At 35.6% G+C, this 16,105-nt stretch overlaps 1 protein-coding gene across 5 annotated transcripts in view; it reads right to left on the bottom strand.

Annotated features, from left to right (window-relative positions):
- PALLD (palladin, cytoskeletal associated protein) overlaps nt 1-16,105 on the bottom strand; it is a 211,971-nt gene that overhangs the window by 128,734 nt on the left and 67,132 nt on the right. For all 5 annotated transcript variants that reach the window (XM_062573797.1, XM_062573798.1, XM_062573796.1 and 2 more), the window contains 6 exons: nt 10,967-11,145; nt 8,223-8,289; nt 7,468-7,573; nt 6,439-6,513; nt 4,181-4,322; nt 3,847-3,870 (listed from right to left, as the gene is read on the bottom strand). In XM_062573797.1, coding sequence (XP_062429781.1) covers nt 3,847-3,870; nt 4,181-4,322; nt 6,439-6,513; nt 7,468-7,573; nt 8,223-8,289; nt 10,967-11,145 — 593 coding nt within the window. The remainder of the gene's footprint in view (nt 1-3,846; nt 3,871-4,180; nt 4,323-6,438; nt 6,514-7,467; nt 7,574-8,222; nt 8,290-10,966; nt 11,146-16,105) is intronic.

Genomic DNA, 16,105 nt, shown 5'->3' on the forward strand with positions numbered 1-16,105 from the left:
TTTCCTGCTATAAAAACAAATATAGTGGGTAGTCACAGTGGTGGTTTTCTGTTAAGCCTCCCTCAAAACCCCAAACCCTACCCTGTCAAACCTGTTTCTCGTTCTCCCTCTTGCTCCCTTATATGCCCATCATATAACCATATACCCATCAAATAACCTTTACTCATTTGGGAATTTGTGAGTCTTGGACACAAAGAGAGTGGAGAAGCATAAAAATAGAGAAGTACTGAATATGTAAAGTTCTAGTAAGACAAAGAGAAGCCGGAAATAAAAACATTAGACGGTAGCATCTCCATCCTGTCAACACTTGACTTTCAGTAACAAATTTTTATAAAATTATAAATAATTATTTTAATTTATCTGGTTCAGATGATCACTATTGTATCTACCTCTACCCAGTCAAGTAGCAATTCTAGATTATCTAATAGGCTATATACCTCTCAAGATATGGAAAGACAAGTTTTTAAACGATATACAGAACTAAGTCTGAAGATAACTCAAATAATGCTTACAAAACACTTAGGAAAAAAAAAGACAACAGCAAATGAGATGGTTCACAAAGCAATATATTTTTAGAGAACTGAATTAATACCTGGGCTGCATTGCTACATAACACAAAAATATTAAGACAGACTTCTATTGAGGCATGTATATACCACATAAAAATGGATGCCCTTTATAAGCCAAGATGTTTTCTGCATCCTATGGGCCCAGATAATCTTTACATCTTCATGTAAATCGAGGTATAAGCACTTAACACAGAAAATCAGTGCTTTCGGAAGACTGTTGTTTACGAAACACATAATCCTCTGGTGCGATACTAGCTATCAGTACCTTTTTCATCCGTGTGCATTAGGAACATCTGCTAGGACTCTAAGATTTTCATCTTCTCTTAGCAAACTGCAACTGATTCTATCCATTTTGGAAGCGGCTCTTGGAATCAGTTTTGTAATCAGCTGTGAACACCAAGCATAGCTGATTTTTTGTACAGCAGATTTTGTTGTTTGGACCTTAGATGCTCAAGGTGGCCGAAATCTATCCAGTTCAGGTACCAACAAAAAGGAATACTGCGATGGCAGCATGGGCTTTAGTTCCTAAGTCAGTGTCCAGGGTTGAGAAGAAACTAAGCCAGTGTTAGGGCCAATGAGAAGTTCACACAAAAACTTACAGTAAGCAGTTATGATGTTATAAGTGCTTAAGCCAGCTAAATTGAAGTGTATGCCCAGATCAACCTATCCAGCAACATAACTGCAATGATTCATGAATCCCAATAAGCTTTAAACATTTACAATTGAAGATGTATACTAGCAATCATTTTAAAGTTACATAGTACAAAAAAGATCAGAGATTTGCTTTGAATCTGGAATTATCAACAAGCAAGGACAGTCTGAGCAGTCAGACTTAAGATGGGGTCACTGACAGGACCAGAATTCTGTAGGTACCCTGGGAGAGCAGAGCACAATTGAAAATTTAAGTGACAAGCAAAAACACAGAGGTTGATCAGATCACCTTTAATGAAGGATAATTTTAGTTTATTTAAGGGTTTTCTCTTCATTTGGAATCCTGAGTCATTGAGAATCTGGAGAGCGCTGACTTCAAGCGTTTCTTCTTTCCTCAGTAGTGAAAGCAGTAGCCAGACTCTTAGACATAATTCTTCTGTTCGTACGAGAGTTGATCTAGGTGAGGGATCCAACATGCATACTAATCTAATGAAGTTTCTGTGTTTTGAATATCATCAGCCACCAGAACGTTGATATTCTTGGTGGAAAGGGAGGGATGGAGCATTTCTATGACATCTGTCATATATTTTCAGTTTAAAATGTTAGGTAGAGATATGTGGGACTTTCCAAGGAGTTACTTACTGGTGAAGGAACTATTGATCATAGCAGCCAGACAGGGAACAGTCCAAGAGAAGTGATGACCACCTTTTGAAATGTTTTTGGTCAACATACACAGTATTGTGCTTAGAAAAATATATATATATATATTTAGCAATTCCCTGGCAATGTAAGAATAATTACTTCATATAGTTTTCTTCTTACATGCCATCAGACAATTGTTTTAACGTAATTCAATATAGTTTGTGGCTGCCTCCAGACAGCTGAGTAATGGTCAAACTATCAACAGCTGGCAAATGACTCCATGGGATTTTTCACTCTCAGGCAGCCTTTTCTTTGAAGGATTCAATCAGTACAAAGTTGGAATGTCAAAGAAAGAAGTACAGAGCAGGTAATTTGACAAACTGTGATGTTGGCTTTAAGTACTCTGACTAGCTATTAATTCACAAAGCAGTCTGGAGAGATTTGTGATGCAAGCTGATTTCTGTCTAGACAGAAAGAGGAGTGTAAAACACATTAGAGTGGATAGAGTGTACCAAAAAAAGAAAAAAAAAGTAACAAGAAAACTCTCTTGCTTCATAATTTCTTACCTGTGTGAGTTCATGGAACATTTCTTTTTTTAAATCATTAATACTGACTTAACAACGGATAACCAACGTTTCTGAGTACTGTAAAGCATTTACTGGCAGCTGGACTTTGACAAACAGCAGTTAAAGCCCCATGACAACTTGTTACAACTTAGCAAAATTCCATATAAGATGTACACTTGGGAATAATTTTAGAAATTATGTCCATCTCTCAAAATTCTGAATACTTGTTTGGTTAGTTTTCTTACTGGATCCTTGTACACATTCTCATCATCTGCACTGAGTAGCAGTTGCTTGTTTGCTTATGAGCAATTTCCTCTGCAGGTATTGTTTTGTCTGGCTTCTTTGAGTCTGCATTGCACTATAAACCAGTGCTGCATCTACTGCCTTTCTGGAATCCACCCATCCTCTTATTCTCAAAACCCTAAGATCCTTTATGCCATTCTAAGCAATAGTGTTACTTATTTCTGTTATTCCTGGTATTACTATCAATAACCAAAATACGGCTTGTAATTTATGTCAAAAGGAAACATTTCCAGTTTGCCCAAACCTTACTAATTTACATACCCTTTGTATACACAGGGTCAATTCCTGCACAGATAAGCCAATGGGAGTTCTGTCATCCATTTCAATGAAGAATAAGACATACAGCACATTGTTTAAGGGGAGGTAATAGAAACTATCATAATAGAAAAAAAAAAAAAAAAGGGTTTACCAGTGGTACACATACAAATCTTACAGGGGTAGTACTTAGCTTAGTGAATTCAAGGAGAACAGAATACTAAACTGAAACTTTTTCATTTGTTTAGATAGCAGGAAGGGGCTTATTAAATTATTACAGTATAATTACAACCATGAAAAAAGGCAGAAGCAGAAAGAAAAAAATTGTAGCTAGAAAAAGAACACCATTTGCTTACTGAAATCTAGGAATTCTACCTTGTGAACAGACTATAAAAACTCAGAGTGCCTTTTATATTTTTTCTTTTCCTTTCCCCCTTTTTTTTTAAGAAAAAAAAAAGAATTGGCCTTTGCTCACATCTGTCAAGTCAAACTGGAAAAACCAGCATTTAGTGGTTGGGTGTTACGAAACTATTACGAGCACAATCTGGGTGACGGAATTTTGTGGGATTTTTTTTTCTCTCATTAGCTTGCAAAATGCTCGTGCATTCTGCAAATTAAGTCTGCTTCAAAGTTAAGGCTGCAGGGCTCTCTTTGCTGGTCTGAATGGAATTTACTGTTTAACTAATAAAGGAATTGATGTAAAGCACAGTGTAAAAGTATGGAGACTATGATAAAGAAACACTGTCTTCATGGGAGTTTCATATTACCAATGCTCAGCAGAAACATTATTCTATTTATGGCTTGAATGTAAACACAAAGAGCTAGTGAATCAAGAGATTATTTTTTCATACGATTCTTACCAGGTTCCGTTGCAGATCGTGGCTCTGCATATCACATCATGAGGAGAGGAAACAAACAAGAAAAAAAGGTATTAAGAGACTGCATTAGTAAGCAACTGTATATTAAATGAACATAAAATACTGTAGACAAGTACAGAATCTGTGCAGATACATTAAAAGATAAGGAAGACTGAAATTGCCTCTTGGTAGCAGTAGTTCTATCATTACTCTTAACCATTACAATCACTGAAATGTGAGGAAGGGAGGAGTCTACCAAAAATCCTGACAGACTAACTTTATGATTTCCCCCCACATCCCCCCATATCAAAGGTAGCTCTTTGGATTACTATCTTACTTTTTTGTAGAATTCGGAAGTCTGGAGAATCTTGAATTTCATTGCCCTGTCGAAACCACTTGACATGAATGGGAGGGGCTCCTCTGACCCTGCATTCCAACACCACAACTTGTCCCTCAGATGCTGTGGAGTTTTGTAGCTCCTGAAACAAAACCACCACATTTAAAATGAACCACTCTTACATTCCTAAAAATACTCTATTCTTCCCTTGGTTTTATTGTGTCACTGTATTTTTGCAATAGGCATTTTCTGTGAGCATTATTTTCACTCTGATTATATTAAATGTATCAGCTATATAGCTAAGACTAAATAACTATACTATTTTCAAATACATTTTTAATATGGCTACAGATCAAAAAGCTGTAGAAAGACTTAATTCCTTAGAACATGACAAGCAGATAGTTATGGTCTGATCTTTGAGCTTCCGTTCATCTTCCACAAGATGAAATTAAAATTCTGAGTGTACAGCTGACTATGTATTGCCTGGTCATGACAGAGTGGCTGTGCAGCTTTCAGGTCATCCTCTAGAATGCAGAGTTGCTTTTCCTCTCAGTGATTTATAACCACCCAGGCAAAACTAACCACTGGAAATACAATTAGGATATACTAGTTTGTGTATGGATAACTTCTGAGACAGAATTACGGCTGTAATAGATTCTTATGTACAGCTGAAGAAAAATTTAGATCTTTGATGAAGAACTACAATCACAGAGGGGGAAGCAGAACACTTAATTAACAGAGTAGATAGGAGATAGCTACTATTTTTGCCTTTGATATCCATCTGAAGATTATAAAGCAAAGATTTTTTTTTGTTTTGTTTTTTTTGTTTTTTACTGTACTAGCTGTCTCATTCCCTGTCCCATTTATTACTAGAATTTTGGGCCTTGATCCGGCAAAGCACTTAAAGTTAGGCCTAAGCTCAGGATCATCCCTACTTACTATCCACAGACCTGGATTTAATCAAATATATAAGAATTTTTTTATATGGAAACCTAAAAATTTTTCACTTGATCCCTGCATTTTGCACAGAAAGAGATTTGTCTGAGGAAGCTGGATAAATACATTCTTTCTTGTTGCTCATATCTGGTTTATTTCTTCGACAATTAAAGTTGTTTCGGTTTGCTATGTCCCAACTGGCTTAATCCAGTTGATATTAAATTTCAGAAACAAGGGGTATGAGGTCTGGGAGGTAAGAGTGGGGTTTTGAATTCTTTGCCAGTTTTTGAATGAGGGCTGGATTCCTCTTATTCCCTACTCCTACTATAAATTGCCTGCCTGCCTACCTTGTAGCAACCACTCCCTCTAATCCCCTGCACCTCTGCTGCTCACACTGCTGCTGCATCAGTGCAGGATTATGAGGGATTGAATCAGATCTTTCATGCCATGAGTACAGCATGGGTTGGAGTCATGCTGGAAAGCACTGGAAAGCTTACTATCTTCTTGGACAAAACTGCTTGTTGCTCCACATCAGCTTTTAGTCAAATTGTTTTTCTGAAATAATAATCAGAAGTACTTTTTTTTCTTCTTTTTAGTGCAACAAATAGTGATCAAGTAATAGTTCCTGCTATGAAAAATATTTGTGTGCACAACGCAAATCATAATTTTGCTGAAAGCTGTATCTCAGAGAACAGGGAGATAGGCTGTCTTTCTTCTTGCTGTTACACTGGTCCACCTAATTCTCAAATGTTAAGGTTAATTTGGGGTGAATGTGAGGCTAAAGATTGACTTAAAAATCATTTAATAATTACTGAATGAAGATTTCCTTTCTAGTAATTCCACGCCTCACATTTTACAAGATATCCCCATAAAGAATATCTGGATTGCATTTTTAACTAACATATCTGGATGGATTTGTTCTAAAACCAATTAAAAAATCCTACCTCCATTATTTGGTCTGCTAGTATATTAATTCATGGAAATAAGGCTTTATCATGATTATGATGCATGATTGTGCTACTTTGTTTTATTTTACAAAGATTTCTCAATGGGTGACAGTAAGGGGCATAAAATAACACATACTGAATACTCATGCAAGTTCTCTAATGATTTGAATAGGGTAGAAGGTATGAGGGATTTCACTGTTGCAGTGGAAACACATTTTCTTAGCAGACATTTATTCTCAGATGGAAAAGCACCCTCATAATGAAATTTTAAAAGGTTTAATATGATCAAAGAATCCTGCATTATAATATATCATTTTGATATTTCCTTCTGGACTGCAGAAGTATGACACAAAAATCATGATGAATGAAACAGACCTTTGTAAATATAGGTGCAGAATAGATAGGCTTGGATCCATCTAGACGGTGGAGATGTGAAGTAGGGCTTTGGACCTGGAAAGCAATGCAGTAATGCTATGAAATGGTAAGTATATTGGTTGGAATAACAGTATGATTTGCTTATATGATATAAATTCTCAAATGTACAGCCTTATTATGGTGTTCTCATTATAGCATACTTGTTGAGTGACATCACTGTTTCACATTTGTCATATTTCTGAACCCGAAATGCAGGTTTTAAAGGCTTCTATACTTCCCAGGAGAAGTTTGTGCTCAACTGTCATTGCCTTGAAGTATTTTGTGTGTTTGATTCCTGTGAATATCACCCAGGCAAGTCCTTTGCACTGAAGCACTTTTGCATCTACTGGTATTACATCTCTTTGACCGATGTAATAATAAATAAATCAGGGTACCTAAAAGTTTATCAAGGTTAACCAAAGGAAGGGAAAAGAAGTTACCATTTACAGTCTAACAGAGATTTTTATTTTATTTATATTGTATGAATGATACACAAACTCTGTGCAAATCATCCACAGTCTATAAAACTTGCTATAACCTTAAGAACATTGCTTTTCTACATCTAACTTCAAGTCAATAAATTTAACTTTCTCTAAAAGGCCCAGAGAGATGACAGCAATATGATTCAAATAACAAGAGATTAAAAATTTATTGCTAAAAACATGTCATTAATATTGCAGGCATTCTTATTACACGGTTTTGGAATTGTAATGAGCCACTATAAAGTAACAGCCTAGTTATTCTCAGCATCACCTGAACTGTTAGCTGCTCACATGTTGCAGTGATAAATACTGTGTAAGAATCCATATGCCTATTTACTTTCATGCTCCATTCAACTATTCATTTTTTTCTTACTGTCATTCTTAAGGTAATAAGTAAGTTTAAAGTTCAGTAATATACTTCCACAAAATAACAGGCTAAAAAAACCACCCTAATTTTGAAATCAAATTTAAAATACTCTTACTAATTGAAAACATGGTATCTGAATACCTGCTGACTGGGCACTGAGATAGGCTGAATAACAGCAGTGGTGACTCCTGACTTTGGTGTAGAGGAGCCTATTGTTAAGGAAACAGAAGTGGTTTTCTTTTGGGCCCTGGAAAAAAAAGAAACAAACACTTTAAAAGATCTGAAGTAAGAATGCGTTAGTTTGCTACCAATATAAACCACCTTGTATCTTCTGCTTTTTCAATCACTTAATTTAAACTGATGCTGATCATGATCTCGTATTTGCATAATCATCTCATAGCTTCATTCTGGATAAAAGGCAAATACTATCAGGTAAAAATATCAGCACTGGAGGAAGCCTGAATAGAACACATTGGCTAATTTACATTTTACTATCATAACAAAAAGTACTGTTTTAAGATACAAACTGAAATGTATCTTGTTTCTTTAATTGTAGGTGTCAGCCTGATTTTTTTTGTAGGAATAGGTTTGGGTAGTTATAAATGAAGATTAGATTAGGTAAAAGTTACTCCTAAATATGAAAAATCTGTATCAACAACAATGTCATCAGAGTAGGGCCAGATCTCTTAAACAGAATAAGCATGCTAATAAAATTCAGTCACAATACAACACATTTATATCACATTAAAGAAAGAGAAAAGCCAAGGACAAGATATACACGTACACATCTTGCCCAGATGCTTATTCAGATCTAAAACAAAGATTTTCTGGGATCCCTTATTAAAAACATTTGCATAGTACGCCTACATAGAACTGGTTCTACTTTGCACACTTACTGCGGCATAGCTCCAAATTTTGATTTGAAAATTAAACTTTCACTCTCTGAATCTGTAGAACTGGCACCTGGAAAAGAAAGTATGTTCAGTACTCTCATGTCCTTTTATTGATTTCTGTTATGTTCACATTCGAAAGAAAAAGCCTTTGCTGATTTCACATTTCACTTCAGCTGACTTGCAATAGGCTCCACTGGTAAAAGCACTGCAATACAGAGGAGAGAATTCTCTGTAATAAACTACTGTAGCTTTTCTTACCTGATAAAACTTTGTAACTATGAACTTTGGACAGTTACAGGAACATAACCATGCTCATTTAATTGCAAACTGTTGTCCCTAGCTGTTCTTAGCTGCCCTCTCCCACACTGAAGCAAATACCATTGTACAGGAATCTGTAATTTTATTGACGTAAATGTTAAAGATTTTTAAAATCTATTCTAGTATAGGAGCAGTCAACGAACTAACTGAAGAGAGTTGGTGGTATTAAAAAAGAAAGGTAAGAAATTTGTAAGTGCTAAGATAAGGACATACATACGAGAGCTTTACCAGAGGCTGTTTAAAGTGGGAATCATTAAGTATTTATACTACGTAATACAATTCACTTTCTGAACTGTCATACAGTGATATTAATTTAAGATGACCTATGTATCAGTGAAGCTTATTAATGTCTTATGCTTGGGCATAAATGAAATGCCTAATGCACTGTTGTGTCAGTGTGATTTTGAAGCTGTTATTTTTTTTTCCCTTTCAATAGGACTGTGAACTAATAAAGTTATTATAAACCTGCACAAAAAGATAACTACCTTTATCCTCCTTTCAGCCTAAGCAAACATGCGGCATATTCACAGATAACTAATCTTTGCCCTTAGTTAAGAGTAACTCAGTATAAGAAGACATCTGCAGACTAAACTTGTTACCCACTATCTCCACAGTTCAGACTATTTATATTGAATTATACATAATATTTACATACTGGAGTTTCCTGGTAGTGGAAGTTTTGATATAATGTGTGTTTGGAAATATCCTGAACTCACTTAAAGGAAAAAAAAAAAAAGAAAGTATTTATTCCCATTGTTTTAATTTTTCCAAACAGCAGCTACTACTTCACACAAAATTAGTTCTAGACATTTACACAGTATATATCAATCCTCTATGGATTTGTGCATCAATATATAAAACTGTATTTGTGTACTTGTAATCAAATGATAAGCAATATGCACAGTATTATGCAGACTGACTTCTGATTAAATAAAGCTTGCACTTGGCACCCATGTGCCTTATTTATTTACAAACCTTAAAACTTAAAAGCTCTAAAAACTCAAGCAACAAGAAGCACAAAAAAGGTAAGAAGAGAGAAGCAACATTAAGTGAGCAAAGTGGGTCTACATGAAAGCATTTCTTATGAGCAAAATACTGTATGACTGGGATTGACGCCCAGAAGGAAGTGTGAGACATCAATGTCATCAAGACTATTAATGTACAAAATAGCGTTTCTATGGCAATCTGGTTTCCTTAAAGACCGGAGGGGAGAATACTAATAACAATTTTTACAGTTGTCTCAAGTTACATGCCATAAAACTTCAAGACACCATTTCCATATAGTAAGACTTAGCCAGATCTCTGAAAATGCATTTTTTTTAATAGACACACTCCCTCTTCCTAGCTATTTCTTTTTAGTGTTTCTGTTATCATAAATTCACATAGTGTATAATTATATATCTGTATTATATTCAAGTATTTCTGAAATCATTCTTCCTCTATAAAGAAAAATCTTACTAGAAGTTAAAATAATCTTTGGGATTTTGCTAATACATCTCAATGCAAGGTAATACAGTTCCACGAATAAAAAGCATAATGGAAGAATCCCTACAAATAATGCATATCTCCCATGACTTTGCTAACATACAAAGGAAAGTTTATTGCTTCATTAATCATAAGCTATTTAATCCTTCTGGTATAGTATTATTCAAACTAATTTGTTCCAACTATATATTAAATTTATGTTTTCAATTATTAAATGAATGTTAATGAGTTATGAATACAAAACTAGTAAAGGAATAAGTGTTGCCAAAAAAATACATGAATTAAAAAAAAAAATCAGAATTCAGTTAATATAATCATGCCTAAAATAGTCATCCACTAAAAAATTCCTTTAATTATTTTACTCATGATCAAATCATTAACTTTCCTTAGAGAAAATAATACCTGAATTATAACTAATATTAAATTAAAGAAAGATTTAGACAATTATTAGCATTTGATTCTGGGTAAAACCAATATGATCGACTCTGACTTAAAATTAGTATAGCAAACAAGAAGAATTATAGTACACTTACTGCTAACTAAAGAGGACTCACCTGGGGCGTCTACATTTAGACTGCACTAGGAGGAAGTTCAGAACTAAGAGAGCTATTGTGCTATATTGAAGATTGCTACTGGCACCACCAGTTAACTCTGATTTACAAAGACTAGCTAACCATATTAGAAAAGCTGTGCTCATTCCTCATTATCCATTTTTGACTCTACTGTTACCCCAGATAAGTAGCATTCTGACCATTAAGTTTTGGAATATTCGTTGAAATACCTGAATCAATATGATGCAGTGTTCAAAATGTATTGTATTAAAGGGAAGCAGAGAAATACCACCAAATGCCACCAAATCAAATGTAATCCTACCATAAAAAAATCTGCTTGGTTATCTTTTTCTGTACGTGTGCAGAATCTTTTTATTTCACCTTCTCTCTTACCTTCAATGAATATTTCAGCAGATGTACTATCTGAACCAATGGAATTGGAAGCCAGACAAGTATAGCGCCCAGTATCGTCTTCAAAGGCTTCTGCTATAATTAGTGAATGAAGTCCTCCACTTCCAGAATGGATCTGAATGTCAGGGGAATTCTGGAGTTCTTTTCCTTCACAGAACCATCTGTAGCCCACACACATTTAAAAAGACAGAAAAAAAAAATCATAATGGGTTGACTCAGGCCCATCACACTGAAGAGGACATTACAGTTTGCTGCAAAAATCTAAATTGCTATTGAATCAGCACACGGTGCTCTTATGTGCATTATGGAATTTGTAAACAAATAACTTGCTTGAATAAACTTTATTAAAAAAGGTAGCAAGAAATTTATGTATATTAAATAAATTGTACCCACTGAGATTTTAAATCTAATTATTCCCTGTCCTTTTTGGTGCAATTAATGCTTTTGCTTTCTACAGGCTTATGTGCTAGCTTGCTTTGACTACAATCCGTATTTCAGTTTAATTTGCTGCTTCCTTCCTCCTAGCACTCTTAAATTCTCCCCTCAGAATGACTGATTCTTGAGGTACCAGCTCCCACTTTTTTTCTATTTGATTCTCTCCTATCAGCTAGTCCTATTCTCATAGGCTACTCCGTGATTTATCCTTATCTCTAGCAGCCCAGCAAATACAGAAGTAGATATTTCATTTTTTCTTATATTTTTATTTTCCCCATGACCACTATGCATTTCTGTGAGGCTGGCAGCTCAGTGAGCCACAAACAGAAAACAGTTAGGGAAAAACCTTCCCTCTACCCTCAAACTTTCACTGTCTCCTGAAAAGAAATTCTGCCAGATCTGTCAGAGCTTGCTATTCCCACACCAATCTCCCAAACTCACTTTGGTCTCCATTACTCTCCCTTGCCATCCCCTCACGCCATGATTCTCAGCTGTGCCCTTCTACTAAACGCAGATCTCTCTCTGCACTCCTTTCCTTCCAAACCTACTCTGCAGCACCACAAAATACAAACCTTGCTGTAGTGGGCATAAAGACAAAACGATTGATTTTCAACAGCAGGCTTCATAAATGCTCGTTCATTCTCCTTCACTTACAGACGCTTTACACTTTTAGTTTCCCAGTGTAGTAAGGAATTTTATAAAAATAAATAATATCACTGAGAATTTTTCTCAAATTAGAAAGCACTAAAAATATTTTTAAAGACTTGAAATCTGCCACCAGAAACATTTGATAATATTATTATTTAGTCTGTACATGCTTCCAAGAGAATTTTTGCCATTACAGCTGTTTTGCTCTTCTCCCTGACCCCAGACAACAAAATAATCCCAAGGAGTTGCTCTCCCCCCGCTCTCCAGGAAGACCACGGAACACTACAAGTTGCCATATATCATATAATACCATCAGTGAGAAGTCTCAACAGACGAACTGCCTCAGTTCTCTTGCTTTCTTTTAAATCAAGAACATATAATTAGCAGAAATAAAAAATGTTACGTGTTTTTTTCTAAAAATACCAGATTGTAGAACTTGAAATTTCATGTATAATTCAGAATGCAGAGCAAGAAATCCCAGAGATTTACACGAGACAGCTTTCCTGAATACCAGTCTGAACCATGGGTGAGTCGTCTGTGCTTCTGAAGAGCACAAACTGTATTCCTGAAGGCTACAAAACGTTGACAGTGGCATCAAAACCATATACAATTTTCTTTCGTAATTGATACACTAACAAGCTCCTTTTCTGCCTTCCATTGTGCCCAGAAAGTGCACACAAAAAGTATCATTTTTGCAAGGAACTAATAAACTTCCCTTTGTTTACTCACCAGACCCCTTTGGCCTACTTTTACTACTATTGGGCTCAGAGACAGATTTATTCTGTCAGCTCAGCTGCCAAAATTAACATTTCTGTTCCTCCTCTTCCTCTTCCTTCTTCTCCTTGTCACAACTACTCCTGTCTCCTAATGTGAGGACCTCTCCTACATCAGCCCCGACCTCTGTGCAGCATTTCCTAAGTTGTATTTTAAACAATATCCATGAGAAGTTAATTTAATTTCTAGACAATCACATACAAAAGCCCCTAATATGAGGGATGGAATCCTACTTAACCACTAGTCCTAGTCTTCTTTCCTTCCCAGAAACTTCCTGCAAGGGAAAAACCTCTCCTCCAAGCTTAATTGTTCTGTGAGATAGATCCCATCTTAGTTTCACGCACGTTGTACAGATTTCTACTGTTTCCCAAATTTCCTGTTCACAAACTATTTAAGAAATTATGACAAGCATATAATTATAAAATAGAAAGTTCCTTAATATGTTTCTGTCAGGTGATGTTTAAGAATGAAGCTGCTTTTTTTGGAGGGCAAGTTCTGTACTGTTGCTTGATTCATGGACGCACACAACTCACCCCAAGTGACATCAGGGGGAGCTTTTCCGCAACTCTTGCCGGAGTTGAGAATCACTACACATTTGGTAAATCAGTGATTCACCACTGAAAACAAGCCCTGACCTGCTACATCAGACACTGTCTGCCAGGGAGAAAAACACATTAGTAAGCAATTCAATACAAAATTATCTAACCATCATTAATGTGATATTTGATGAACAGGAAACTGGCTTGATGTTTGACTGCACTGCTTACTGTGGAGAGTTGAGTTCACCCTCCACACTAGGCAACAGCAGGGTTTCTTGAAATGAAGACTAGTGGAGTAGACATAGCTATATTCTCTTTTGCTTTCTAATTGCCTTTTTTTTCTTGTTCAGCTACTTGTTGACAGAAAGCAAGGAGCAATTTATGTGAATTTCTTTTGGAGATTAAAAAAATTAAAGTGAATAAAAAAATGCTCAACAGAAATACTTTTCTTGCAATTAATTTGCTAGCTTCCCAGCTCAGTTCACCAGAGTTCATGAATAAAAAAAGTGTCTGTCAGCTAATAAAACTAAATGAAATACCTGCTGCCTGAAGAAAGACCAAATTTCAGTTTTCCATCTTTTATGTCGTTTGGGCTAGTATAAGAAACAAAATGATAATCAATAGACCATGGTATCTACAGGCCTCATTAGCCCTACTGCCGTTACACATGGAATACTCATGGGAAGAGGAATTTCTACTAAGGACTGAAAAAGATTCAAAGGCAAATCTTTGAAGCATTCTCTCTTTCGGGTGAGAGACCAACAAAGTAAGCAACAAATCACTGTCAAAGGGAGATGGGCCCACACAAACCTGAAGGAGTCATGGCTAGACAGAGAAAAACAGCTACAAAGAAAAATTCCAAGTTTACGCCAACCAGGACAGCATTAATGCATGTGCAGTCTATTTCAGCCTACTGATCCTCTGGGGATAAGAGGATTACTATCCAGGTATGAGAAGGTAATAATAGTGTTGCTTCTGGGAGCCAAAAAAAACCCCAAATCAAAACAAAACCAACAGACTCTGAGAGTAAAACAAAAGAACAAACCCATAGCAGATGTACTATGAAAAAGAGAATCCCCATACAGAAATCACTGGCATGTAAAAACAAAAAGAAAACAAAACAAAAGTCTGCTTCACAGATTTTGGATATTAAATGGCAAAAAGTAACCTACTCCTTTGCCGTAAGTTCTTGATGTTATAGAAAGTGTATAGATAGAAACAAAACAGAGAGAGTCCAATGAAAGACCTTCCATATGTGTGCATTTATCTGTTCACAGAATGAGAAACCAAGAATTCTAGCTTGCCTCCACGGCCTGCAGGCCATGCTAGCGTTCATGCAAATTCATAGAGAAGTGTCCCCTTGAATGAGCACAGAAAAAGTTGTAATGATGGCAGAAGGTTTACAAAAAGATCAAGTAGAAGGAATATAGATTTTATGTAACTAGAATGCATTTTACTAGTTATCAAGTATCTTACCAACTTTCACATTACACTGAATTTCTCTGCTCTTTGCTTCTTTCTTCTCCATTCTCTGTCTGCATTTTTCTTCCTGCTTCCTTTCCACCCTGCTACTCCTGGATTCTCCCTGGCTGCAACAATGCTTAGTTTTCACCTACACTGTATCTTTCATTTAGTGTAGGTTAAAACAATAGCAATTAAGTATTTAATGCAGACACTGAAACACAGTCACTGGACTAGAAAGTCAATACTCTAAGGAAGCAAATAAGAGGTATGTTGGCACCAGGCGAGAACAATGGTTAAGATACTTGCTTTACATGCTCCAAAACCTAATTTGTTTTTCCTCTTGATACACTATTATATTACCGCTAAACTTGATGAGTCAGGTGAGAAGCAGTTTGCATATACTGACATTAAGCAGCATTCATACAATTTGCCTTTATTCCTCACTCTTCTTTTCTTTATATCCTGACAATCCTCTGTGTATAGAAATACATAGAAGCGCGTGTCTGGGATTTTAATGACTGTGAGCAAAATATAAACAGAGTTGAACAGTACACTGACTGAGTGAACACCAGGGCCTTAAGAAAAACAGTTCAAAGTTCTCTCTAATGCATAATCCTGCTGGAACCTGTGTTTTCTGAAAGTCACTGAGGAATAGAGAGGCTTTCCTTTCTGCACACTCTTAAAAGTTAATTTAAAATGGCAGCTTAAGTGAAACTTTAAGACATAGCCTAAGGGAAGTATTATAATAGGGAACTCAGACCACTACAAATAGCGGAGAGAGATAAGTTGTAAATTAAAAAGTAATTTTATCTTTAGTGGTGTTAAGTATGTCCAGCAAGAAAAGTTAAAAATGAAATACTCTAACATTCCTGTACTGGTAGAGTCAGTATTTCCATCATAATACTGTAAAACTTCCATTTTGTAATTTCCCCATACAAGTTAAACAGTCTAGCATTTCCTGACTGTAAAATGTTACTATTTAAGGAATGTTTTTAGTTTGATTTTAAAAAGAAATAATCTTCACTACATAAAAATTGGACTATGCTGCAGTAAATAAACCAGTTTATTTCAGATGCTTATGCTACTTGTGCATAGCTCAATTTTTGCACAATTCACAATGTAATATTTTTGTTTTATACATAATTTTCTTATTTGTATAGGTAATTCACAAAAGTGTTACCAAGAGTAATGCACATACATTAAATGTTATATTTTGAAAACTTAACAAAATCAAGACCTGAATATAGATGCTGAAAATCTG

The sequence above is a fragment of the Rhea pennata genome, chromosome 4, assembly GCF_028389875.1.
Source record: "Rhea pennata isolate bPtePen1 chromosome 4, bPtePen1.pri, whole genome shotgun sequence".
Taxonomy (NCBI): domain Eukaryota; kingdom Metazoa; phylum Chordata; class Aves; order Rheiformes; family Rheidae; genus Rhea; species Rhea pennata.